Source organism: Camelus bactrianus, chromosome 13, assembly GCF_048773025.1.
Source record: "Camelus bactrianus isolate YW-2024 breed Bactrian camel chromosome 13, ASM4877302v1, whole genome shotgun sequence".
In the NCBI taxonomy this organism is placed as follows: domain Eukaryota; kingdom Metazoa; phylum Chordata; class Mammalia; order Artiodactyla; family Camelidae; genus Camelus; species Camelus bactrianus.
In genome coordinates, this window is record NC_133551.1 from 56122417 (window position 1) to 56150149 (window position 27733).

At 42.2% G+C, this 27733-nt stretch overlaps 1 protein-coding gene and 1 non-coding gene across 2 annotated transcripts in view; both read left to right on the forward strand.

The window, feature by feature from the left end:
* The window catches only part of CSMD2 (CUB and Sushi multiple domains 2), a 575735-nt gene that overhangs the window by 521933 nt on the left and 26069 nt on the right, over positions 1-27733 (forward strand). Inside the window, exons 53-58 of the mRNA XM_074376903.1 lie at positions 838-1011; positions 5146-5319; positions 7824-8012; positions 17711-17884; positions 22386-22568; positions 26737-26913. Coding sequence (XP_074233004.1) covers positions 838-1011; positions 5146-5319; positions 7824-8012; positions 17711-17884; positions 22386-22568; positions 26737-26913 — 1071 coding nt within the window. The remainder of the gene's footprint in view (positions 1-837; positions 1012-5145; positions 5320-7823; positions 8013-17710; positions 17885-22385; positions 22569-26736; positions 26914-27733) is intronic.
* TRNAA-GGC (transfer RNA alanine (anticodon GGC)) lies at positions 20298-20371 on the forward strand. Its single transcript has one exon. It is a non-coding gene; the product is annotated as a tRNA-Ala (tRNA).

Here is a 27733-nt window from a genome sequence, read left to right on the forward strand (position 1 = left end):
ACCTACTTACCTCCTCCTGCTCCAAAAAAAAATTTTTTTTAAGTTATCATTTCCTCCATGGTTAATCTATTCCTTGCCTAAACCTTAGACTCTAAAGTTCTGTCTTCTCTCAATCCTTTCTTGGACCCCTCAAGTCCAAAGGAGGGTCCCAGCTACACAGACCCAATAGCATGGATTGGATAATCTGTTTCAGAGTGAAAAAAACTTCCCTCCCACTGTCTCAGGCCTCTGTTAGAGATGCAGCTATGAGTTATTTCTACACAGAGCCAAAAATGCTAATGGAAACAGTAGGAATACATTCTACCCAAACACTGTTTAACAAAAATAACTCACCTAGGTTTACGTTGTCTGTGTTCCTTGCCATTCAAGGACAAGGAAGGGTGAATTTAGCCATGCCACCTGTTCGTACATGGCTATTTTCAGCACAACCAGGTTTGACTGCCTTAATGTAGACCACAGTGCTCCCCATGCAGTAGATGCTCCAGAAATCCTGGATGATGAGAAAAAGAGAGGGATGATTCCAGAGGCAGGGCGGTAACAGTGATCATTTCTCACCTGTGTACAGACGCAGAAACTAAAGCTCAGAGATGGAGAGTCATTTGGCATGCAACCTTGGGATTTGGGTTTGCCAAGCCTTCAACACAATTTCTATCACGTCTAGGATTCCCGAAGTCACTCCTGGTTCTGCTGTCAGGGGGAGATGGGAGAAACGATGGGTGGTTGGGTAACATGGTCCTTTTCCCTACCCTCCCTGTCTGTCCTGGCCCTGATCAAGCCCCACCTCCTTTTCTAGCAGCTCCTCTCCAGTTTACTCTCTTTCCCCATGTCCCACCAAAGCCGGCCACTGCGGGACTCCTGAGCCCATCGTCAATGGGCACATCAACGGGGAGAACTACAACTACCGGGGCAGCGTGGTGTACCAGTGCAACGCTGGCTTCCGGCTCATCGGCATGTCCGTGCGCATCTGCCAGCAGGATCATCACTGGTCGGGCAAGACCCCTTTCTGTGTGCGTAAGTATGTTACCCACTCTCCCTAGTTGTGGGCTCAGGGGCCACGTGGACTTTCCCTGGTGTCGTCTCGATTTGGTTAGCTAGAGGTTTTTGCATATTTTGTTAATGTTTTTCAAAGACACAAATCCTTACATCTATTGCTTTCAGTTTTCTACATTATTAATTATTGCTTTCACCTTTATTATTTCCTTCCATGAGGTTAACTTTTTTGTTCATTTTCTTGCTTTTGGACTAGAAGTTTAATTCATTTATTTTTAGTCTTCATTTTTATTGATTATTATGGATATTAGTGTCTAAGACTGTAAAATTTCTTCTGATCACTGCTTTAATTGTATCTCACAGATTATAAAAATTTGTGTTTTATTGTTTATTAGAAATTCTGTAATTTTGGTATTAGACTTCCCTTTGCCTAAAAGTTTTTTTAATAGAAGAATGTGTGGTTTTTATTTCCAGATGGAAGGGCCTTTTTGATTTTTATTTTGCTATTCATTTCTAATTTATTGCACTGCATGTAATACTTCTACTTCATGGAATTTACTGTTGCTTCCTTGTGGCATAATATTTGATCAGTTGTTATGAATGTTCCACGTGCTTTTGAGAAGAAAGAGTATTTGGGTGTGAAGTTCTGTATATAATCATAAGATGTGCCTTATTGATTTTGTTGTTTGTGTCTTCTGTATGCTTACTTATTTTTTTTTTGTTTACGTGACCTGTTTTGTTCTGAGAGGTGTGTTTTTAAGTTTTCAATTATTAATGTTCTTCTATCTACTTTTCCATGCATTTCCCATAGTTTCTGTTACATAAAGCTAATTGCTATGTTAATTGGTACATAGATATTCATAGTTATTATATCTGCATTGCAAATTGTGGTTTTAGCCTTTAAAAATGTCTTTTTTGTCACTTTTAATATTTTCTAGCTTGAATTGTACTGTGCCTGAATCAGGCTTACACCCCCTACTTTCATTCTTTTCCCATTTGCCTGGTGTACCTTTCACCATCCCTTTATTTTAGCCTTTCTGAATCACTTAAATTGGATGTGTCTCTTGTATACATCAGAAAGTTGGGCCTTGCCTTCTGGGCCAATTAAAAATCCTTTTCTTATACTAGGTTAGTCAGATTCATTCACATATATTGTTATGACACATGTTTGGTTTTAATTTTGTTGTGTTTAATTATTATGTGTAAAATATCATACATACAATAACTCTGTTTCTTTCTCTGTATGATATGTTTTCTTTGCTTTTTTTCACTTTGCTTTTTTTTTTTTTCCATTTCTTTCCGTATTTAGGAAAAGTTATAAACTTTTATGTTCCTTTCCTGTAGTCAGTGCAGTGACATACAAGGATCCTTCTTCAGTATATTCACATTGAAGATGGACTTTCTCTTTCCAGCAGTGACTTTAAATTGATATTCCCCTGCTCCTCTCTTCTTCTTTCCAAACAGAATTGCTCTCCGCAAAGGCTTGCAGCAGAAGCATGAGAGAAGCATGAGTTCTGCCTGGGTTTAGTGTTTCTTTTTCTACTTACACATAATTTAAAGTTTATAGCATTCTCTGTCTTCTGGTTCTGCTGCAGGCCTGTGCTTTCTACAGTTTTATTTGTCTTTCTTGTTATTAGTCTACATTTTTTGGACTATTATTTTCCTCAATTGCCTGAAAGTAATCTGGAAAATTCTTCACTTTTTAAAGTTCCATAAAGTGAGCTTTGATGTAAAGTGCAGGGTTTGTTCTTAATTTGGGGGGGGGGGGTGCAGAGGTAATTAGGTTTATTTATTCATTTATTTATCTATTTAAGGGAGGTACTGGGGATTGAATCCAGGACCTCATGTATGCAAAGCACACACTCTACCACTGAGTTATACCCTCCCCTGTTCTTAATTTTTGAAGGCAGGTTTTTGCTTTTAATTCTTCTTTATTTGGCTTTTCATATATGAGATGGAGCAATGGCATCATGAGACTCACTCATGAAATCAGTCCTTAACAGCATCTTAAATATTAGGTTTACAGTAAGCAAGACCCATCTATAGTCAGTCAGCCTTCCAGATGTGTCTAAACAAAACATATTTAGTTTCCTCCAGGAAATACAAATTCAAATGCCTTCAGGAAATTGACACAGAATATGTGTGAAGAGATTTGGGCTATAAATAACAGAGAATGTTGGAGTCTGAAATTAAATGGAGAATGTCTACCTAACCTAAAGATACTTAATTTTACACCTGGTCCATAATGAAGGGCAGTGTAGTAAAGCAGTTGGGCACTGGGACCCTGGACCTAGGTTGCCTGGGTTCAGATCCCAGGTCTACCACTACATAGCATATGGCTTTATGACTTTAGGCAAGTTAGTTTATCTCACTAGGTCTGTTTCCTCATCTATGAAAAGCAGGTACCTCAGAGACCATTGTGAGGATTAAATAAATTAATACATGTGAAATGGTCAGATGCTGGCCATTGCCATTGTGATGATGCCCGTGATGATGGTAGTGGTGATGCCACTTTGTCACATCACAGAATCCAGGATCTCTTGTACCAAGCTCCATTCTCTCCTGGAGCACAGAGATTTAGGAAGTATCTGGAGGAGGAAGGCAAGAGCAAAAGAACAAATATTTATAAGTGGTTGCTCTGTGGGAGGGACTGTGTGAGGGCCACCACGTATGACTTCAAGGCTTCTGATATCAACCAGACTCAGAATTTTCCAACTGCCCTTCTCCATCCCCTCACTTGGCTCCCCTGTCCATTCCTCACACAGCTAGTTCACAATTTCACCTCTCTTCTGAAGACCCATACTCTCCAGTCCCCAGTCTAGTCCCCAGACTCCTCAGAAATTCTCCTTTCCTATGAGGATAATGATGGTACCTACCTCATGGGGTTGTGAGGATTAAGAAATAATTCGTATACACTCCAATGCTTATTAGCCAATTATATAATCTCACTTTCTACTTTGCAGAGACACTAGAAGCCATCAGACAGTAACTCCTTCCACTTCCTGCTTCCCCACCCACACGTCTGTCCTTGGCTGCCTTCCTCCCTTCCCTCCCACCTAGGAGAAGAGTCTCTCTCCAGACCCAAGGCTAATCCCTCCATGAGTCTCTGGGCCGCCTTCCCTTCTGCCTTCTTAGTGAGCTTCATCTGTTTTTAATTCTCTCCTCTGTCCTGTGGACCTTCCTTTTCTATTAATTTCCTTCAGCCTGTAAGACCAAATTCAAGAAGCATTTCCTTAGCCCTAGTTAAGGTTTTGGTGTTGTGGATAAAAGCTGAACTGAATGTGCCATAGTCTCTACCCTCAGGAAATGTGGGTCTTGTGGTGCATGGCTTAAGCTACAGTTAAGAGCCCCAGCCTCACCAGGACCCCTCTTTTCTGTTCTCCTGGTATCTTCTCTCTCTCCCTTTGCACCTATATCAGCCAGGGCTCTCCAGAAAAACAGAGCTCTTGGGAACATCTGACAAGTCTGGAACTCTCCCCTTGGGTCTGTGACAGTCCTCTGCATCACTGGGGAGAGCCTGCCTCCGGAGGTGCTGTGGAGAACGTTGCTGCCCACAGTCAGCTCTGTCCCAAGAAGGGGGAGGCAGGGCCGAGCCTTCATTCTTCCCAAATTGCAGAGATGGGCGGCTCCAGGTTACCTGGGGCAAAGTAAGGCAAAGCACAGGGAAAGGCCAGGAATTACACAAATTGAACTCCCTTCATGTGGAAGGGGTGGAGGAGGGGTCATGCTTCCTAAGAAGTTTGATTCCCACTGGTCCATCAGGGTGACCAATTCCTCTTCACAGGCTTGGTTAGAATCAACTCTGGCTCCATCCAGATTGGCCCAGGAACGTGGCTGGTTCTGGGTTATATGAGAGGTAGTAGACACCAGTGTATCTAGCAAAGAGTGGAATGGGGAGCCAAGGGGAAGGGGCAGGGGGGATGAGGCAGGACGGACTGAGAACTACAGTGCAGGCAGGCCTCATGCCCTGTGGAAGTCCTGGAGTGATATCTCTCCAGTTGTCTGAGCTGTGGACATGCCTTCAAGGATAAAGGGAAAGCTATACTACAGGCTGAATTTCACTGATGGGCTTGAGAAACCCCAGGTGAGGAGAGGCAGGATTTTGGGGGATGTGGAATATCAGGAGGGCTGACCTCTCTTCTGTTTTGGTTACAGCAATTACCTGTGGCCACCCAGGGAACCCAATCAACGGCCTCACCCAGGGCAACCAGTTCAACCTCAACGATGTGGTCAAGTTTGTGTGCAACCCTGGCTATGTGGCCGAGGGGGCTGCTCGGTCCCAGTGCCTGGCCAGCGGCCAGTGGAGCGACATGCTGCCCACCTGCCGAAGTGAGTCACCCTCCTTCTCCCACCCAGCCCCCAGTACCTCTGTCATCTGTGGTCTGTGGCCCACGAGCAAAAGCCAGTGGATTCTGTCGTGGCACCATTTTGACTCAAATGGGGAAGACTTGGGGGCAGAGAAGGGCCATAAATGGGGACTTTCTCAACCTCTAGATGCAGCCATGTCAAATTTCTTCACTGGTTATTTAAAGAAAGCAAAGGAAGTTTCAACTTTCAAAATAGAAATGGAAAACAATCTTCTGTTTACATTTCATAGAACCAATAACACATCGTTATCATATAAAGCCCCATTCTTGATGAAAGAAAAGAAACAGAAAGGTTCAAATGAAAGATAAAAAGCAGAGAGCCTAGGGGTTGGAATGAAGGGGGAGGGAAGAGGAGAAACCACAGGCTCAAGGGGAGACTCTGCACAGAGGAAACTCCAGCCCCATCTGGGCTACTTAGGAAATAGCTTCTAAAGCTCTTAGAAGGCTATTCACAGCAATGAAGGGCCGATGGAGCTGTCTGCCTCTACCCAAGAGTGGCCTGGCAGGCTCACTGATGCTAGAATGGAGAGTCAGAGCCGGCTGAATAGGACGAGCCCGGCCCTGGGCTGGAGGATCATCAGGTCTTCACAACAACTGGGCTGAGACTGCATCAGATGACGGCTCCTCCTTGCACGGTGATTGGCTGTGCAATCTGTCACAAGTCATCTGTAACTGATATTAAAGAATCCAATTTTTCAAATGATGTTTTAAAATAAGTCAAGATACATTCACAACCAACCCAAAAATAACATTCGTCTCAACATTTCAAGGTGGCATGTTGAGTGAGAGAAAGTTCTAGGGAACCAGGGAAAATTGCCCTGACCTGTGCTGTACCTTCCTTCCAGCACCTGTCCAGGCAGGGAAGGGCTGAGAACTGATGCTTCAGGGTGCTGTTATCCCATGCTCCCTTCCTCTCAAGAGCTGTGTTCTGTCCCCCCAACAATGTGCTGTCCTGCAACTTCAGCACCCCACCCCCTACCCTACCCCGCCTCCTTCCCAGGGCACTGTGCTAAAGAGATGGTCTTAGAAACAGAGGGCTGGGGTAAACTCCTTGGAAATCATGGCCTCTGGTCCTGCTCCCCACCAGCCTATCCTCCACCCTGACAGAGTCACCTGTCTAAAGTGCAAATCGGGTCAAGGCACTCCCTGTTCAGAACACCTCCCAGGACTTCCCACTGCCCTTGAGATAATAGTACTTACCTCCACTGGTCTGTGGGGACCACGAGGCCTGGCCCAGCTTCCTCTTCACCTCTTCTCCACTTCCACTGCCCCTAGCCTCACCTCTGCATTGGGTCCCGGCCACACTGAACCTCTTCCATTTCCTCGCAGGTCCCTATGCCCACAGCACCCCCAGGGCACCACACAGTTTCCTCGAATGCATTCTCCTCTATTCCCCTCTCACCCTCTCTTTGTCTGGGAGACTTTTACCCAGTCATCAAGAGCCAGCTTAAACCTTCTTGGGAGCCTTTGCTGCTCCACTCTCTGCACGGGGCTAGATGCTCTGCTTTGTGCTTCCAGAACATTCTCTGCTGCCCCTATCAGAGCACTGATCAAACAGGATAATTGCTCATTTGTCCCTTTCTCCCTAGATTAGCAGTTCCCAACTGGGGATGATTTTACCTGCTCCCCTGCCCCAACAGGGGACAGATGTTGTCATAGCTCAAGGGTTTCTATAGCCGTCAGGTGAGCAGAGGCCAGGGATGCTGTTAAACATCCTACAATGGACAGGACTGCCCCCACAGTAATTATCAGCCCTAAATGTCCATCATGCCAAAGTAGAGACCCTACTCCAGATTGTAAGTGCTGTCATATCCGTACTGCCCAGCACAAAGCTTGGCACTCAGTAGATCACAGTAAATATTATGAATGGATAAATGCTGCTTACTCATTTTGTGATGCCAACCTCTATGAGCCTCAGAGAGGCTCATCAGAAGTAAAAATAGCTCCCACCTTAAAAGCTAATCTCCCCCTGAAATACTCATAAAAGTGATTAAATCAGTTTGAAAAGAGCCCAACCCCCTTGCACAGCTTTACTGTGAGAAACACATGGAACTAGGGGTCAGCTCCAGGAAATGAGGCATTCGTGCACCCCAGGGCTTGGTAAAGACTAACAAAACACAATCTGGGCCAGTCAAGTCAGCAGTAGAGTTTGTACCAGGGAACACTGAGGAGGAAGAGGTTGACCACTCTGGGAGGAGGTGGGAAGGCTTCTGCAAGGAGATGAGGTCTAGCTGGACGTGGAAGAAGGAATCCCTTACCCAGGTGATCAGAGTGAGGGGAGAGGTAGAGCGGCCTCAGGACCAGCTCGCTCCCCCAGGCAGGATCTGCTTGGTGTAGCCTCTCTTGGCCTGGAAATTTTGCTATCCTGAGAACATGGGTTTGTGTGGCCTTCTGAATCCTCATTTTAAAGCGTGAGAAAAGCCTCACGTCTGGGTCCCTGCATCTCATTGTCCCGTTCCATTGCAGTCATCAACTGTACCGATCCTGGGCACCAAGAGAACAGCGTTCGTCAAATCCACGCCAGCGGCCCACAGAGATTCAGCTATGGCACCACCGTGTCTTACCAGTGTCACCACGGCTTCTACCTCCTGGGCACCCCAGTGCTCAGCTGCCAGGGAGACGGCACATGGGACCGCCCCCGCCCCCAGTGTCTCTGTAAGTAGATGTCATCTATTCAAAAAGATCACCTGTGCAGAACAACGGGATGGTCCCCATCCAAGAACAGTCCTCTGTGTGGTGTGTGTGTGACATCATGATGATGGTCACTCTGGCTGCTCCCTGGATGTCAGAGCTCTTCTTGGGCCCCTGTTGGGTTAGTGGCCATACCAATTCCCACGCTTTCTTCCTGGCTTCTGGCCTATTCTCTTTTCTCTCTAGTCCTGCCACCAACCTCTTCAGCCTCCAAGGTTCCCTTCCTTGCGGGTTCCTGGCTGCCTAGCAGGACATTTCTCCCATTTTACCCCCTCCTGGCTTTTCCAGAAAGACAGCACATGAACCCCTTTCTTTCAAAGGACTGAAGCAGAAATGCCTTGCTGACCCTTGAGGTAGATCAATCTGGGTTTGCATTAACATAATTTATAACCAGCTTCCTTAGGAGGATTTAATTTATTTGCATTTTTCTTCCTTTTTTGGTAGTGAAATACAATTCACTTATCATAAAATTCACTCCTTTAAAGAATATAATTCAGTTATTTTAATATATTCACGAAACTGTGCAACTGTCACCACTAATTCCAGAGCATTTCTGTCGCCCCAAGAGGAAGCCCTTTAGCAGTCATTTCCCATTCCTCACCACCACTCTATCCCCTGGTGACCATTAATCTTCTTTCTGTCTGTAGATTTGCCTCTTCTGGCCATTTCAGATAAATGGAGTTATATGTGTGACATTTTGTGTCTGCCTTCTTCCACTTAGCGTAAGGTTCTCAAAGTTTGTCCGTGTTGTAGCACATATCACTACTTCATTCCTTTTTATGGCCAGATACTACACCATTGTAGGGATTCGCCACATTTTGTTTATCCATTCGTCAGTTGATGGACATTTGGGTTGTTTTCCACTTCCTGGATTTTATGAACAATGCTGCTGTGAACACTTATGTACAAGTTTTTATGTGAACGTATGTTGTCAATTCTCTTGAATATACACCCAAGATGAAATTGCTGGATCCTGTGGTGACTCTGTGTTTAATTTTTAAGGTTAGCTGTTTTCCAAAGTGGCTGCACCTTTTTACCTTCCCACCAGCAGGGTATGAAGTTTCCAGTTTCTCCACATCCTCATGTACACTTGTTATCGTCCATCTTTTTTATTTTAGCCATTCTAACCGGTGTGAGGTAAGCATCTCACTGTGGTTTGGGTTTGTATCTCCCTAATGAATAATGATGTTGAACATCTTTTTATGTGCTTGTTGGCCATTTGTATCTCTTCTTTAGAAAAATGTCTATTCAAGTCCTTTGCCTCTTTTTAAAATTGGATTGTTTGTCTTTATAGTATTTAGTTTTAACTGTTCTTTATATATTCTGAATACTACACCTCTATCAGATACATAATTTGTGAATTTTTTCTACTAAAGATAATTCTGGGTAATGTCCTTTGATGCATGAAAGTTTTCCATTTTAATGAAGTCTGATTTACCTATCTTTTCTTTTGTTGCTTGTGCCTTGGATGGAATATTTAAGAAACCATTGCCCTACTCAATGTCACATCATAATCCAATATCATGTCATCTGTGAATAGACATAATTTTACTTCTTTCTTTCCAACCTGATGCCTTTTATTTCTTTTTCTTATTTAATTGCCCTAGCTAGAGCTTTCAGTACAGTGTTGAATAGAAGTGGCCAGACATTCTTGTCTTGTTTCTAGCCTTTGGAGAAAAGCTTTCAGTCTTTCACCATTAAGTATGATGTTAGCTGTGGGCTTTTTTGCAGATTCCCTTTATCGGATTGAGGAAGGTCTCTTCTACTCCTAGGTAATTGAACATTTTTACCACGAAAGGGTGTTCAATTTTTTCAGATGACTTTTCTGCATCTATTGAGATGATCATGTCCATTTCCCCTTGATTCTATTATTATGGTGTATTACAGTGATTGAGTTTCATATGTTGAACAATTCTTGTGTTCCTGGAACAAATCACTCTTGGTCACGGTAAAATCCATTTTAATATTTTACTGGATTTCGTTTGCTAGTATTTTGTTGAGGATTTTTGCCACTCCAGTATGTTCGTAAGGGATATTGGTCTGGGTTTTCTTTCCTTGTTACATCTTTGGCTTTTGTAATGCCGGCCTCATAGAATGAGTTGGGAATTCTCCCTCTTCCAGTTTTAGGAATAGTTTAAGAAAGACTGGTATTATTTCTTCTTTAAAATTTTGGTAGAATTCAGCAGTAAAATCATCTGGTCTTGGACTTTTCTTTGTTAAAAGCTTTTTGATTGTTGACTTATTCTATTTATTTGTTATAATTTATTCAGATATTTCATTTCTTGTTGAGTGAGTTTTGGTAGTTTGTGTGTTTCTAGTTTGTTTTTTTTTTTGTCATTTCACCTAGGTTATCTAATTTATTGGCTTATAACTGCTCGTGTTCATAGTATATGCCTATAATCCTTTTACTCCTGTAAACTTTGTTGGTAGTATTATGCCCCTTTTCATTCCTGATTTTAAACATTTGAATCCTCTCTCTCCCCCAGCCCCCTCTCATCTCTCTCGCTCTCTCCCCGCCCTCCACATCAGACTACTTACACATTTGTCAGTTTTGTTGATCTTTTCAAAGCACCAAGTTTTGTTTATTTTCTCTATTATTTTTCTATTTCATTTACCTCTACTCTAACTTTTTTTTATTTCCTGTCTTCTGTTTGATTTGGGTTTAGTGTGCTCTTCTTTTTCTAGTTTATTAGGGGGAGAAGGTTAGATTGTTGGTTTGACATCTTTCTTCCTTTTAACGTGGGTATGTACAGCTGTAAATTTCCCTCCGAGCACTGCTTTCACTGCATCTCATAAGTCTTGGTATGCTATGTTTTCATTTTTTTCACCTCAAAGTGTTTTCTCATGAATCTTCTGATTTATCCTTTGACCTATTGGTTATTTAGGGGAGAGTTGTTTAATTTCTATATATTTGTGAATTTTCCAAATTTCCTTCTGTTATTTATTTCTAATTTCATTGTACCATGGTTGAAGAACATACTTTGTATGATTTCAGTCTTTTTAAATTTATGGAGATTCACTTTATGGCCTAACATATGGTCTATCCTGGAGAATGTTCCATGTGTACTTCAGAAGAGTGTGTATTCTGCTGTTATTGGGTGGAGAGTCCTATAGATGATTGTTAGGTCTGGTTGGTTTATAGTGCTGTTCACTGTCTTTCCTTGTCAATCTTCTATATTCTGGTTGTTCTATCCATGATTTAAAGTAGGGTGTTGGAATCTCATACTATGCTTGTTGACTTGTCTATTTCTCCCTTCAGTTCTGTTATTTTTTTCATGCATCTGGAGGCTGTGTTGTTAGTACATATATGTTTCTAATTGTATATCTTTCTGATGGATTGATCCTTTTATCACTATAGAATGTCCTTCTCATGTCTAGTAGCGATTTTTATCTTAAAATCTATCTTGTCTGATATTAGAATAGCCATTCCAGCTCTCTTTTGGTTACTCTGTCCACAGTATATATTTTTCCATCTTTTTACTCTCAGTCCTTTTGTGTCTTTAAATCTTAAGTGTGTCTCTTGTAGACAGCTTATTTTAGATCATCTTTTTTTATCCATTTTCCTAGTATCTGCCTTTTATATGTTTAATCCACATTTAATGTAATCATTGATAAAGGAGGTTTTACATTAGCCATTTGGCTACTTGTTTTCTATGTATCTTATATCTTTTTTTGTTCCTCAATTCTTCTATTGCTGCCTTCTTTTGTTTTAAATAGATTTTTTTTTAATGTACCATTTTAATTTCTTTGTTCTTTCTCTTACTATGTGTGTTTTTTAAGTTTTAAGTAGTTACTCTGGGAATTATAGGTAACAACTTAATTTACAGCTTGGATTAATACAAATTGTCTATAAAACGTTTATTCCTATATAGGTGTATTACATCCCCTCTGCTTTGTGTTGTACTAATACACAAATTACATCTTTATAGCTGTCAACACGGATTTCTAATTACTGCTTTATGCAGTTTCTCAGATAAGATGAAAACAGTTACAAACAAAAAAATACACTTATACTAAATTTTATGGTCACCTAAGTAGTTACCTTTGCCAGTGCTCTTTATTTCTTCATGTGACTTCAAGTCCTTTCGTTTCAGCCTAAAAGATTTTCTTTAGAATTTCTTTGTAATTTAGAATTTCTTTCTAGGTTTCCTAGTGATGCATTCTTTCTGTTTTGTTTATCTGGGAATGTCTTAATTTCCTATTCATGTTTGAAGGATAGTTTTGCAGAGTATAGACTTTTTTTTTATCACTTTAATTATGTCAAATTGCTTATATATGCAAGTTCTTAAATCTACCTTCTTAATTTCTATTTTCTGTTTGTTCTACCCATTAATTTCTTTTTCTCTCCTTTCATTGTTGGAATAATTATTTTATAATTCATCTATTTCTTCTCTTCTAATGAATAAAGTATATACTCTACTTTTTAATGGGTACGTTAGAAATTACAATAGAAGCACTTAATTTATCAAAGTCTTAAATTGATCAGTGTCTTTCTCTTCATCCTATATAATAAAAGAACATTAGAACACTTTAAGTCCATTTACTTTCTTCCTGACTTTTGCGTTATTATTTTCTTACATCTTAATTTTGCCTTGTTTTTTAAATCCACAGTGTGTTGTTGTTGTTGTTGTTGTTGTTGTTGTTGTTGTTGTTATGCAGTTATAGTTCCCTTAGATTTACCCATATATTTGCTGCTTTCTTTGCTCTTCATTCCCTCTCATATCTTGACTTTCCATATGGGATCATTATCCTGTTTTGAAGGACATTTTTTAGAATTTTATTTAATGGAGATCTGCTGGTAGCAAACACTCTCAGTTTTTGTTTGTCTACAATACATTTATTTGTCTCTCATTTTTTAAAGATATTTTTGATAGGTTTGGAAATCCAAGTTGACAGTTATTTTCTTTCAGCCCCTTAAAGAAATCTTTCTAATATTTTCTGACCTCTTTTGTTGCTGTTGAAAAGCCAGCTGTCAGTCTTTCACTCCTTGGAAAAATCTTTGTGTCTTTGATGTTCTGAATTTTCCCTAGTTATTAAATGATAATTTTCCTGGATCAAAAGTCTAGGTTGGCACCTTTTCTTTTGGCAGTGTCTTCTGGCATTCATTTTTAATAAGAAGTCTTTCAGTTTAATTGTTGTACCTTTTAGGTAGTCTATTTTTTCTGCCTCACTGATTTCAAGATCCTCTCTTTTGTTAGCATTCTGAATTTTCCTACATTGTATTTAGATATTTCATGTATCCTTCTTAGAATTCACTGGGCTTCCAGGATTTTTCTGACATCTGGAAAATTCTTACCTGTTACCTCTGTAAACATTGTCTCCCCCTCATTCTCCTCCTTTACTATTTCTAGATTCCAACATTAGACTTTCTTGTGCTATTCTCTGTGTCTCTGAAACTCTCACTCATATTTTCCATCTCTGATAAATTCCCCCAGATCTATTTTACCATTCAATAATTATCTTTTTAGCTAGGTGTAAGCTGAGGTTTAACTGTTTATTGAGTTCCTATTTCCAATTATTTATTTTGTGTTTGAGAAATAAATGCAATACTTGTTTTTTGTCTTTGCTGAATTATTTCCCCAGTACATTGTTCCTGTGTAAACTTGTTCTTTTTGTATCTTTAGCATATTAAATACACTTATTGTGTGTTCTATATGTGATACTTTCAAAATCATTGTCTTTCTGAGTCAAATTCTGCTATTGTCATTTCTGTTGATTCTCACTCCTGGTGACTTGTTTCTCATTATTTTATTATGTTTACATTGTGATCTTTTATTTGACTGATCTAATCTGTGGGAATCAGGAACCAGGCTCTGAGTCTGGTAGAAGCCAAAGTCTGAAAACAGGCTAGGCATAATCTCTCAAAAAAAAAAAAAAAAAAAAAAAAAAAAGCTATTGCTCAACAGTTGCTGAAATTTTTTACTCTAGAAAGCCAGCAGTCACTTCTTTTTCTCATTGGGATTTACAAGGTGCTAAACTCTGCTCATACTAATTACCGAGACCATCACATTATATTGTTATTAGGGAAAGAGAAAACAAGGGGAAGAACAGTTCTTTCTGGAGTTTGTTTTCCCAAGGCAGGCCCCATTCAGAGACAGCAATGTCTATTACTTACTCTAAAGATGAGCTTCAGCAAGATTCCCAGAAAGGGGATATACTACCATCAGAATCCATTTAGCCTATTCACTTGTTGATGGGGAAAAATAATAGCAGTTTTCCCCTAGATTTGGTGAGAATATTTTTAAAACACCAGCCCTGAGGAATTTCCACTGGCTACAAGGCTTTAGATCCCAGGTGACTCCCAGTAAAACCACTTTCACTGGTGTTTCATGATTACCATGACATTATTTCAGTGGACTGACTTCACTTCTACTTTGAGAAGATTCAGTTATCTGTGAATAGGGTTGCAGCACATTATAGAGGACTTTACATATTCTCTAATGAACCGAGTCCATGAATAACAGCTGTTCCTTCCAGATGATAGCAAACTGCTCTAATCAGAGTGGAAATGCAGAGGCCAAAAAAATAATACCGTGATCTGGGTCTGTATTAGATACCGTTTCCCTGCTGAAGTGCTTTAGAAATTGAAGAAGCTGAAGAAGCTGAAGCAGCTCTGGAGGTGGCGGGCCAATACTGCAACTCGCATACTTAGGGTCTAGGACCAGTGTAGAGATCCTTTTCACTTTGCTGGGGGACTCAGCATAAGCCTACACCTAACCATAAATTGCTGATCTGTATTACTGTTTTTTTGATTAATGACAATTTAATTCTTTCACAGTCCCCTGTTATATGTGCATTCTGTGTAATGCAAGAAAATCTACTACTATTAGGAGTGCTAAATATTGATCTTGCCTATTTTTATGTGCATATTTAAGCTTAATATTCAGGTATCAGCTAAAGAGCCACTGCAGAAACTGTAATGATCCAAAGAGAGCCCATTTGGACATGGGCATGAACATTAAAAATGTTAATTTTCTTATATTGACAAATTGAGAAATGCAACAGTAGCTACTCAGCTTGCCTTGTTCTTCACCCTTTTTGTGCAAATATTTCCTAAATGTAAGTCATTTATCTTTATTGTTATCACATGTCCTTTTCTTGTTTTTTCTTATCCACAGCAGCCAAATTGTGTTGTCATTAATCTTCCTTTTGCCCCAAGCATTATTATTGTTGACTACTTCCTCCTTTAAAAGAGCAAACCACAGGAAGGGAATAAAACAGTAAAGTATACACTGGTTGCTAATTTTCCAGATACCCAAGTAGCCTAGATCAAGCCAATAGTGAAAAAAATAATTTCAGACATGGCATATACATTTTCAGAGATTATTAGATATTACTGTAATTTAACACTATCCTCAAATTCTCCTAAAGAAACATTTTAAAACCAAATAAGAACATCAGAAAAAACAACCAGTTGCTATCACAGAAATCATTTTGGGTAGCCAACATAAATGTGTACATATATCCACCAACAGACATGAGCAGAAATGTTCTTATCAGTATTAGTCATGAGAGTCCAAAACCAGAAACAAGCCAAATGTCCATCAACAGGAAATGGAGGAATAAAGTGTGGCATATTCACACAGCAGTGTGACAGTCAACCTTGAAGATGGTTGAACTCCAAAGACTCCCACCTCCTAGTATTCATGCCTTTATGTACATACTCCCCCACTGTACCAGGGTTGGCCTGTGAGAAGTGGGTGACTGGCAAAGCTAGGTCATAAGAGATATACCACCTCCACCTTGCTTTCTAGGAACAGTCACTCTGGAGGAAGCCAGTCAAGCCTTCAGATGAATGCAGTCAACATCCTGGCTGCAACCTCGTGAGGAATTTCTTTTTATTGAAGTATAGTTGGTTTACAATGTTGTGATAACTTTTGGTGTACAGCATACTGATTTCAGATAAATAGATAGGTAGATTTCTTTGCATGAGGAATTCTGAGTCAGAGCCACCCGCTAAGCCACTCCCACATTCCTGAGCCACAGAAACCATGATCAATAATAAATGTTTATTATGGTCTGAGATTTGGGGCAATTTGTTACAGAGTAATAGATAACTAATACAAATGGTATACTACATAGCAGGGGTCAGCAAACTTTGGCTCACAGGCCAAATCTGGTCAATGGCCTATTTTTGTACGGCCCTCATGCTAAGAAATTTTTTTAATGTTTTAAAAATATTGTACAAAAAAGAAATGTAAGAATATGCAGCAGACACTGTATGTAACCTCAAAACCTAAAATATTTACTGTCTGGACCCTTACAGAAAGCACTTGCTAACCCCTGGTATATTACAGTGATAATGAATGAACTGCTGCTACACACAGATGAATATCTCAGACATACTGTTGGGTGAAAGATGCCAAAGCAGAAGAATATATACCATGTGATTCCATTTATAAAAAATTCAAGAGCAGGCAAACTAATTAATGATGTGTTTACTTTGGGGAGGGAGAGAGGCAGTGATAGGGAGAGGGTGTGAGGGGGCTTCTAGGCACTGGTGATATTCTTTTCTTGAACTGGGTCATAGTTACATGAGTGTATTCACTTTGTGACAATTCATTAAGCTGTATACATATGACTATTGTGTTTTTCTGTGTGGGTTGCATTTCCTTTAAAAAAGAATTTATTTGAAAAATCATTAGAGAGTTAAAATTGGATAATTTCTAGAAGTCCAAAATTTCTAATAAACAGTCATAGGATCACTTGAATTATAATTGAAGGCTTCCTTCCTTTCAAAAAGAGAGAATTTGTTGATAGTATTAAAACAGCCCCGCAAAAGAGAGTCCATTATAGTAATTAAGAGTGTGGCCTCTGAAGTCAACCTGCCTGGTTTTAAGAACGAATTCTACCATTGAACAGGTCTGTGACCTTGGGTAAGTTATTTTGCCTCACTGTGCCTCATTTCCTCATCAGTAAGATGGCAATTTTTAAAAAAAAAAAAAGGTACCTACCTCATAGGGTTGTCTTAAAGAATAGTAGTATAATCCTTGAAACTCACTGTATTGGTTATCTATTGCTGTGTAACAAACCATCTCAAAACTTAGATGGTGGCTTAAAATAGCATCCGTTTTTGTCTTCTCCCAGTTCTATAGATCAGGAATTCAGGTAGGGCCTAGAGGTACATTAGCTTGGTTTCTCCAGAGAAATAGAACCAAGAACCAATAGGAGATATTTTTGAGTATATTCTATATAGAGCTATAGATACATATAGGTACATAGTATATGTATGTATCATACATATGATGATATGATCTTTGATAAGATCTATACCTATCATAGATACAGATAAGATTTATATCTATATATCTGTATCTATAGAAACCATGAGCCATCTTTATCTATTTCTATATAGAGATTTATCTATTTCTATATAGAGACAAGAAAGAAGAAATGAGTGTGATTGTGTCCCTACCACAGGCTGAGCAGTTTTACACATATTATCTCATTCAACTCCTAAAACAACAGACATTGCTCTGTATTTCACAGATACAGAAACTGTACTGTGAGGCAGGTGGGCATTGTCTGCTGATGTCGGGTGGGTGTGCCAGCCAGAAGCTGGCTTCAACAGGTACCCGGGACACATGAAGAGCCTAGCACATGTCCTGTGATGACGATCCATCCCTGTGCGGAGTGGCTGAGGTGTCTGCTCTTCCCCGCAGTGGTGTCCTGTGGCCATCCGGGCTCCCCGCCCCATTCCCAGATGTCCGGGGACAGCTATACCGTGGGGGCGGTCGTGCGTTACAGCTGCACCGGCAAGCGGACCCTGGTGGGAAACGCCACCCGCATGTGTGGGCTGGACGGACACTGGACTGGCTCCCTCCCCCACTGTTCAGGTAGGGGGCCTGGGGTCGGGGAGAGGGGTTCGATGGAACATTTGGCTCAGAGGAGGTGGGTGAGCTCCCAAGATGTGAGTGTGACAGTTGGACGGGAGGGAAGCCAACCTCTTGAACCCTTGTCATGTCCCTCCCAGGCAGAGCCCAGCTCTCAGAGGTCCCAGCTGGACTTCAGCCCTGGGTGGTCTGAGCCCAGCTTCACCCCCTTCATCAGCTCTGGCCAAGCCCACACAGTCAAAAGATTGCAAAACGAGTGAGGACACAGTCTATGAGGTCACCTATGGCCAGAGTCCTGTCCAGACACTTATTTCTGTGAGGTCCCTGGAATAGCCCAAGCCTCCCTGTTGTCTGGCCCAGGTCCACACCCACTCCTGTGTTTGTTCCTTCCCTGTTTGGGACTTCTAGGCCCCAGCCTACTTCCCTTTCTCCATCACTGCCTCACATTTGTCCTGTGTCAAGGCTACATGGTGAGATACAGTTTGTCCCAAGGCACTAACTCACCAGCCCCCAGACTTTTCCTATGAATGAATTTGTTTTACTGGGGTTTGTTTTCCAGATTTTGGGGGGGGGGGGGGAGGGGGTGATAATTAGGTTTGTTTGTTTATTATTTTCTATTTATTATTTTTTAATGGAGGTACTGGGGATTGAACCCAGAACCTCATGCATGCTAAGCACGCACTCTACCACTGAGCTACACCCTCCCCGCCTCCCCGAATTTGTTTTACTGTTAATCTCCACAGAGACACTGACAGATGTTATCAACACAGCAAATGTAGGGAACTGCCAAAGTTCTCATGTCCATATTGTTCAGAAATTCATCTGAAATGCCATAACAGAACAAAATACTTGAAATTGAATTGTCCCACCAATGGCAGAAACCACCAAGCCACCCACAGCTTTGTCTTCTGGAAGGTGAGCCTGCCTGGCCCCAAGGAGTGATCCCAACCGGGAGGTTGCCCTCAAGAGGGCAGCTGTTCATGTAGCTTGATGTTCCACAGGGAGCCCACCTGGGCATTGAAATTCACTCCATCCCTTCCCATGCCAGATCCCCTCCAGAGGTAAGGGTTCTGACCTCCTCCTAATACAGAAGCCTTCTCCTTAAAGTGGGACCTCATCCACAAGACATGCAGCTGTTCTTGCGGTTTGGGCTTCCCAGATGAGCCTGTCTTCCAGAACTGAGGGCACTGACAGACTTCAGACCAGATATCATTAGGTCTCCTCAGGAAGGAGAAATTCCCGAAGCACTGGTTACTGTCTCAAAAGGCCGTCGGCTGCCTGGATCAATCCCAGACACGTCCCTCCGTTCCCACCCAGGACTTTGGCCTCTCACCCCTATGTATCTCATTAATCACCCAGTTCATGAACTGGGAAGGACTTTGTATGAGCCACTGGGATTTCTTTAGCCTGGACTAGAGGAGAGCTTGTTAACTGGGCCCCAGACTTCCTTCTGCTTGGACTTCTTTTGGAAGTGTCTTGGGGAGGACGGCTGAGGGAAGACAAGGATCATGTACCTTGAAGCCTCCTGAGTTATCCACAGGTCGAGTTCCAGGAGGAAGAGGCACTCCAAAGAGGAGAGTCACACGTCTCCCATCCAGATGCTCATCCAAACATGCATTCGCCCCCATCTCTTTGGTGAATTAGTCCTTTTGCATGAAGTTCCTCCCTCTAGACACTTCAGTAGCACATGGGACTAATGGTGTTCTTAAGGTCTACTTTATCTATTTTGGGGTCTTTGTTCTCCTTGGGAAAAGGAAGTACAAGGTAGGGAGAAAGAAACCAGAAAGAAAGCCTTCAGCATCTCCTACCATTAGCATATGTACGCAACCACACAGTGATTCTCTGGACCCAAAGCACAGACTCCAAAGTCTTTTCTACCAAACTATAATTTCCTTTCTCTGAAGTTGTGTTTGCAAAGGCTGGGAAATGACCTGATGGAAATAGTACAGAAACAGTTCTTGTCTGGAGTAGATAACAAAGCTAGAAACTCTCTAAAACCCTTTTAACCTTGAGATTTCATAATTTTGTGGCTTCCTAAGGACTGGTCCTGAAGGAAGAAGGGACTCTTCCTTAGCCACATCGAAGGTCAAGGGGAGACTAGAAACAAGCTGACACCTTGGGAACAGGAACAAGTGAGAAGCCAGAAAGGAACGTTCAGAACACATGGACCCCACTTACTAGGAGATGTGTTGCATTAAGCTGCTTGATCCCTGATCCTAAATATTCTGAAGAACAGTTGGCAATCTCACCCCTCCTGTGTCTTCCACAAGGATGACAGACATGTAGGAGACCAGAACTATGGGCAGAGCTTTCCTGGAGACCCCTGAGGACAGGATTAGAAGTGAGTCCATAAACATCTAGGCTGAGGAATGAATGAATCTTAAATGCCTTAGATAAGAAGGTGAGAGATGAGAGGGGAAGGGTATAGCTCAGTGGTAGAGCATGTGCTTGGCATGTACAAGGTCCTGGGTTCAATCCCCAGTACCTCCCTTAAAATAAATAAATAAGTAAATATATAAATAAACCTAGTTACCTCCCCCCAACAAAAAAAAAACTAAATAAAATAAAATATTTGTTTTAGAAAAGAAAATGAGAGATGAAAAGAATAGGTGATTAGGAAGTACACTCGTTGTGCCCAATAGTGAGTAGAATATAATCCTTCCCTTCCTGAAACTTACACAGATCATCTTTTGCAACACCATCACCGGCCAGTCCTAAAAAAAATACACCTTCAGGAGTTCCAGGGTCAAATTTTCAAGCCTTGTTCTGTGCAGTCAGTGCACCCAAATGATACGTAACAAATGTCATAAGTCCCTGGGCCATCAAGCACATGCCGAGATTTCTGGCACTTGAGACACACTTCAGGAAGTTCATTGCCCACCTCTGTGGTGTCGTCATCTTGCTGATGATGCTCTTCAGTAAAGAGTCAGCAGTTGCCATCTGCCCAGGGTACAATATCCTGTCCCTGACTTGCTTCTATCACAGAAACAGAGCCCCGCACACTGCCCTGGGGGCTGCTCTCTCAGGTAACGCCCAGGACTGGAGAGGCCACCCTCAGGCCTGTTGCACATAGCGCTGGCCCCAGCCAAGGTCAGCTAGCCAGTGAGAGAGTTACAGCAACTCCCCGTCAGGGCTGCCTGCAAGGGGACCCAGCGTTGCCTGCTGCCTGAGCTGCATCCTGAAAACTTCAAAAGATAAGAAAACCTGGCCCAGTGGGATAGGCTCTCTTTTTTCAAGTGTTTGAGTTGAATGAATCTCCCTTCCATGGTAGGCAGCAGAATGGGGGATGTGGGGTTATAGAGTACTCCCAAACTCTGAGACCAGACTAGAAAAGGGAGTAATTCCAAGACTGAGCAGAAGAGACATCTCAAATGGAAGGGTGTATATGACTTAAGCTTTTATTTACTCCAACTAACAAACTAACTGTCATCACTCAGATGTCACCACTGATGCCTACTCAGGTGGATTCATGAGAAGATACATTCCACAGCAGCCAGGAACTTGATCTTCTCATGCAGTTTCCAAATTAGTCCTTAATTTTCTTCTTCCTCCCTCAAGCTTGCCATGGCCTCGTCTGACCCAGTGATTTCTCCTGCACATCTCTGTATTTTGAGACGCACTGGCTCCCCCAGGCACTAGATCTTGTGGCTTTGTCTCCTGTTCCCTATCCTCCTCCACTTCTTGGGTCCTTCACACTCTCTGGGGTGGGTTTGTACCATATCAGAAGCCAGATAAACACAAAAATGTGGCAGGAGGCCTGGGGCAAAGAAAAAATGAAATGAGGGATCTAAGAGATCCAATCTAGAGCTCTCCTGTGTTGTGTAATTTATGAATAGGAAATCCTCCATTAAAGGCATAGGATCAAGATTCAGGCTGGGCTGTTGAGAAGAAACCATGCTGAAGAGTCTGAGCTTTATTCTAGTAGCAACGGGAAGCCGGTGAGGGTGTTTCAGCAGGAAAGAAACAAAATCAGATGGCTGTGGTTGTTCATTGTTAAGATGTAAGGATAAAGTGGAAGGTGGATTAGAGAGAGGGTTTAAGAGGAAGGGACCTTAGTTAGGAGGCTCCTGCAGTGCAGTTCAGGCAAGAGATGCTGAGCATCTGAGCTAAGACAGTGGAACTGGGACTGCAAAGGGGATCGAATCAGCAGATGTTGGTGGAGAAGAGGTAAAAGGGAGAAGGCCAGCTTGGACTACGGGCATTCCACTCTGGCACAAGCCAAAGAACGAAGGCATGACTTCCACCACAAAGCCCTCCCTCTGCCTTCTTTCTCCCTTTTCTGTGTGGTCCCCAGAGACTCACACGTGACCTCAGAGCTGTGTGTTCTTCGATCACTGAGTACTAAGGCAGGAGCCTGTCCAGGTAACTTGGGCTAGACACATGGTCAGTTTCATCGCCCTCATTCTTAGAGCCCACTGCCTCCCCTTAGCAATGAACCAACATCTTTCTCCACTCTCTCCCCTTCCATGCTGAAAACAAGATGGGGTTTGTTTCTGGTCCATAGGAACCAGTGTGGGGATTTGTGGTGATCCTGGCATCCCAGCCCACGGCATCCGTCTGGGGGACAGCTTTGCCCCAGGCAGCCTGGTGCGCTTTAGCTGTGAAGCTGGCCACGCACTCCGGGGGTCGTCAGAGCGAACTTGTCAGGCCAACGGCTCGTGGAGCGGCACGCAGCCTGAGTGTGGAGGTAATGTATGTGACCATTCTGCTTTTCCCTTTTGCCCACCCCAGGCTCTCCCCCCGTTTTCCTGCTCGCAAGCGCCTGCCCTCACATGCACAGACAAGCCCCAGGGCCCCATTTGAACCCTTGGCCTGGCACATGGTGGACATTTGCAGATAGCTCACGTTCATTCTCATTAGTAATCCAAAGGCAAGCATATTCCCCACCCTCACCTAAGAAGGGAAGAAACCAGAATAAGCTAAGTTTAGTGCATTTACTCATTTATTTCCATACAGTTTCATTCAACAACTATATGCCAAATACTGTAATATGCGCTGAAGACATAATGGTGACCAAGACAGACACCCTTGCCCTCTTGGAGTGTACATTTAAGGTTAAACAAGCATCCAAAGTGCCAAAAGAAATACAAATCCAGTCTTTAAAAACCCTTTAATAAAAGCCCTTACTGATGTTTCCTGAGGCTGCTCCAGTGGGGGAAATTATATTTCTCCACACACTCCTAAATTTCTGAAAAAACTCTTTTTTAAAACTTCTCTCCCCAGAATCCAACTTTTTGTAGCTGTTCCTCTAATGTCATTCTTTCTCTCTGTAAAATACAGCCTGATTGACACTGTCCTAGTTTAAAAAAAAAAAAAAGGAAACATAATAAAGAAGCTGTGGTATATTTATACAATGGAATACTACTCAGCCATAAAAAATAATAAAATAATGCCATCTACAGCAACATGGTTGGACCTGGAGACTGTTATTCTAAGTGAAGTAAGCCAGAAAGAGAAAGAAAAATACTGTATGGTATCATTTATATATGGAATCTAAAAGAAAAAAGACAAATGAACTCATTTACAAAACAGGGACTCACAGACATAGAAAACAAACTTATGGTTCCCAGGAGTGGAAGATGGTAGGAAGGGATAAATAGAGAGTTTGAGATTTACAGATACTAACTACTATATATAAAATAGATAAACAACAAGTTTATACTGTATAGCACAAAGAATTATATTCAATATCTTGTAGTAACCTATAATGAAAATGAATATATGTGTGTATATGTATGACTGAAGCATTGTGCTGTACTCCAGAAATTGACACGACATTATAAACTGACTATACTTTAAAAAAAAAAAACCCACTCTCGTAGATAGGAAGCAGTTTAGCAGCTAGAGAGTAAGACTGAGTGAGAAGGTGTTGAAGAGGAGGGAGGCAATATAAACCATCACCTAGTGAGGGAGGAGTGGGAATGGAATCGTGGAATGTGTCATTGCCAGGCAGCACCGAGGGCTCATTATAGTGAGAGCTCTTCATTTAAAGTGAAAGTAGTTAGCACTGGTCTGGATTTTTTTTCTAACACATTTCATACATAGGTGCAGGCACAGGGTAAGTGAAACATTAGGTGTAGGGCTGGGGTTTTATTAGGCGACTAAGACATTTGCAGAAAGTGGCAAGAAGATGAGGGTGTACCCAAAGCAGTCATAATGATGGGTCCTACATCTAGGCTGGGTAAGGAGGGAACAGGTTCATGAGTGGTATAAGAGGCAGTGAAAAGGTGGTAGGATCCATGGATTATAGGTCCCAATAGGACTAAACAGTCACCAGAGAATGAATTCCAGGCAGAGTAAGCTGAAGAGCTAAAAGGCAGCAGTTCGTGAATGGGAAATTGAATGTGAAATTGAGATTGTGGCACAGTCCTGCAGAGCAAGCGGAGATGTTCTGGCCCATGATCGGGGGACACCTGCCCAGGAAATGATACAGATGGAGTCAGTGCCCTCTCTCTCTTGTTTGTCCAAAGCCCTGCCTTTCCAGGGGTGCAAAGTTAGTTTTTACAGGATTTCACAGGCATTGTAAGAGAGGTTTGTGGTCCTGGGAGAGCACACTGGCAAGAGGAAAATTAGGATATTCTCAAATAGCCACTGGAGTCCAGGTCCCCTTTCTTGCCACTCAGGTCCAGGGTGAAGTCAGCCACCATGTCAGGAGTGTTCAGGGAACAGAAAGTGGGTGGCTAAGAGTTGGACCTGGAAGTGAATGTTTGTTGAATGAGTGAATGTGTGTGTGTGCGTGTAACATGTACACAGCTCTTTGTGTACACAGCTTCCCTCGGCAAGCTCCCACTTATCTTTCAAGGCTTTACTCAAATTCTTATCTCCAGCCTCAAAAAGCTGCTCCCTTATTAGTGCTATTTTTCCTTCAAGTGTAGCACTTATCCCATCATATTGTAACTCATCTGTTTATAGGGTTCTTAAGATAGACTGGGCTCCCCAAAGGCAGGGGACACAGCTTGGTCATCACATGTCCAGCACGTAGGCAGCACAAACATTTTTGAATGGATGGATATTAGGGCCTATCTTTTGTACCAATTACATAGGAGTCATTTTGTAGATCTGACTTTGGGACCATGTAAATGTACATACAAAGTAAAATTAAATGAAAGATTAGAAACCAGTCATCTCTAAATATCAAAATCAAAATGGAAACCAATGAACTTAACTCCATCAAGTTGATGATTTAATAACCCAGAGCATTCCTTCAACTGACTTGAGAAAATGAAATTTGACTATAGCCTGTACATCCTAAGGACAAAGACCTGCAATGAAACCTTAAACTGTTTTTAGCGATTGTGTTGTTACCAATAACGTTGGCATTCCTATTTCAAAACTATTACATGTATAATATCGTAATGTATGTGGGTAAAACAAGTTAAATTATTTATGGTCATTAAGAACCAAGATTTTCAACATAAAAGAGATATCATATAAAAATCACAAAGTTAAGGGAAAACTCAGGTTTAAATGTGGATTGGTAGTATCAGTATACATGCATAATGTGCCTTCAATCTGAAAAGTTATTTTCCCACTCTGAAAGTCAAGAGTCAGTGATCAGCTCAGTAGCAATGAGTGCCCTTGATGCCCAAACTGTAGTTTCTGACTGTATTCTCCATTAAAAGGAACCAGAACTCTTTAGAGAAGTGGCTGATTCCATGACTGGGGCAGGAAATATACAAGACGAACATAGAACATCTTGTCACTCCAGCAAGGGGTCTAGCAAACAGAACTGGGTCATGTCAAAGGAACACAGGAGTCAACTTGAAGAGGCTCCCACTAGCCAAAGATGGAATAATTTGAGCATAAATAAAAATATGAGGGGCAATGGAGGACAATGTAGCAAATAAATTTAAATCTATGAATTCAAATGATTGTCACCTTTGAAGCTTGCTAGGGAACCAACTCATTGTCCTGATGTCTGATTTAAAAAAAAAAAAATCAAGCATTGTCCAGCCTTCCTTTATGCACTTTATTTCAGGGTAAGCAAATACTTGAGGATAGGCAATTTCTTTATGATAGAACCCTAGCTAAAGCAGAAAGGATTATGCAATTGGAGTATTGCCATTCCTATCCCCTAATGAAAGAACTGATCTGATCAACAATATTCAATTTCTGCTAAAACCATTCAGTGAAAACTGATAGGAACTTTATAACGCCAGATTAGGCAGGCAGACCTGACCCACTGATCAGCCTCAACACCGTGAACAGGGAAACAGGTAGACATTCTGTGCCTCCTGGTGTGATGCAATAGGAAAGACACAAAACCACCTGTGAGGTACCTTTGCCAAAAAGCAGAACCTGACTACAGGAGCTACCGGGGACAGAGGAACATGTCAAACAATGCCTCATTGGTTCAGTTAGTAAAATCCAGAAGGTGGGGAAATTCTACTGGATCAATGCCCTGATTTCTGAAACATAAATTACAGGAGAGGGTAATCCAGTCATCTCTGGATTCAGAGAGTCCTAGAGACTTGCCAACCAAATGTCATGTGTGGACCTTACTTGGACTGTGAGTCAAACAAACCCACTATAAAGAAGAAAGAGAGAGAGAGAGAGAGACTATTGAGGGAAATTAAGCCCTGATTGGATACTTGGCGATATTAAGGAATTGTTTAAAATTTTAGGTATGATAATAAAGCAGATACAGTCTTTATATTTTAGAAATCAGAAGAAAATTCCCACAGGTCTCTCTGTGCCTTCTGGGGGTGAGATGATCAGACAGGAAAGCATCATGGGAGGCGCTTCAGTCCACAGGGTCCTTACGTAGCACATGGTCTCCACACAGGGCAGGGCTTGGTCCCCCCCGTGACACCTGCCCTTGTTCTGATGAGTAATGTGTTCTTTCGGCTTCATAGTGATCTCTTGTGGGAACCCTGGAACTCCAAGCAATGCCCGAGTCCTGTTCAGCGACGGCCTGGTTTTCTCCAGCTCCGTTGTCTACGAGTGTCGGGAAGGCTACTACGCCACAGGCCTGCTCAGCCGGCACTGCTCGGTCAACGGCACCTGGACAGGCAGCGACCCGGAGTGCATCGGTGAGAATCGGCCCCCAGGCTCCAGGGCAAATGATGGCCAAGGCGATCGGGCCCCTTCGTTGCAAAGAAGAGGGCTGTCCTTGGGAGGTTGGGAAGGCTGGCCTGGTGGGACTTGACCCTGAATGAGAATCATACAGATAGCCTCCATTTACTGAGCATGTACTATGTGACAGCCACGGAGCTAAGGGCTTTGTTTCGTAAGCATTACATCTTTTGATTCTCACCGCGACCCCGTGAAGCAGATCCTGTTAGCTCTACTTTACATATGAGACAACTGGGGCTCCAAGAAGTTGAGAATATACATATTTGCTATTTTTCAGACTCTGGCCAGTTCCTTGGGCTTTTTCTTTTTCTCTTTTAGGGCAACCCCCCAGTGCTCAGCGTGATTCCCTTTCCACTTTAAAGCTGCCGCCATCCACCGTCTTTGTTATTTCCTCCTCTCCCTTGGACCTCTCCCCACAGCCTGGATTTGAGCATGGGGTTGCCCCACAGCTCCCTTTCTTGCTTCACTTCAGAGCAGCTCCAGACCCTTTTCCTTGAAAAGCAAGTCACGGTGGGGCCCGGATGGAGGGAAGTGATAAGATAAGGGAATCTGACAGCATTCTCCCTGTCAAAGTCCTGGCTGTGATTTCAGGCCCCATCTGCAATCCCCTGTCGAGTTCACTTTTGTTCTGAGGCCAGAGCTCCCCAACCCCACCCTAACTTGATACTGTAACATCATAACATCGGTATGACCATTGCATAGGTCACCAGACCCTGCTCCTAGGCCCCTGGGCCCACAGAGGCCTCCTGGACAGAAGAGCAGGGGTAAGATGCCCTT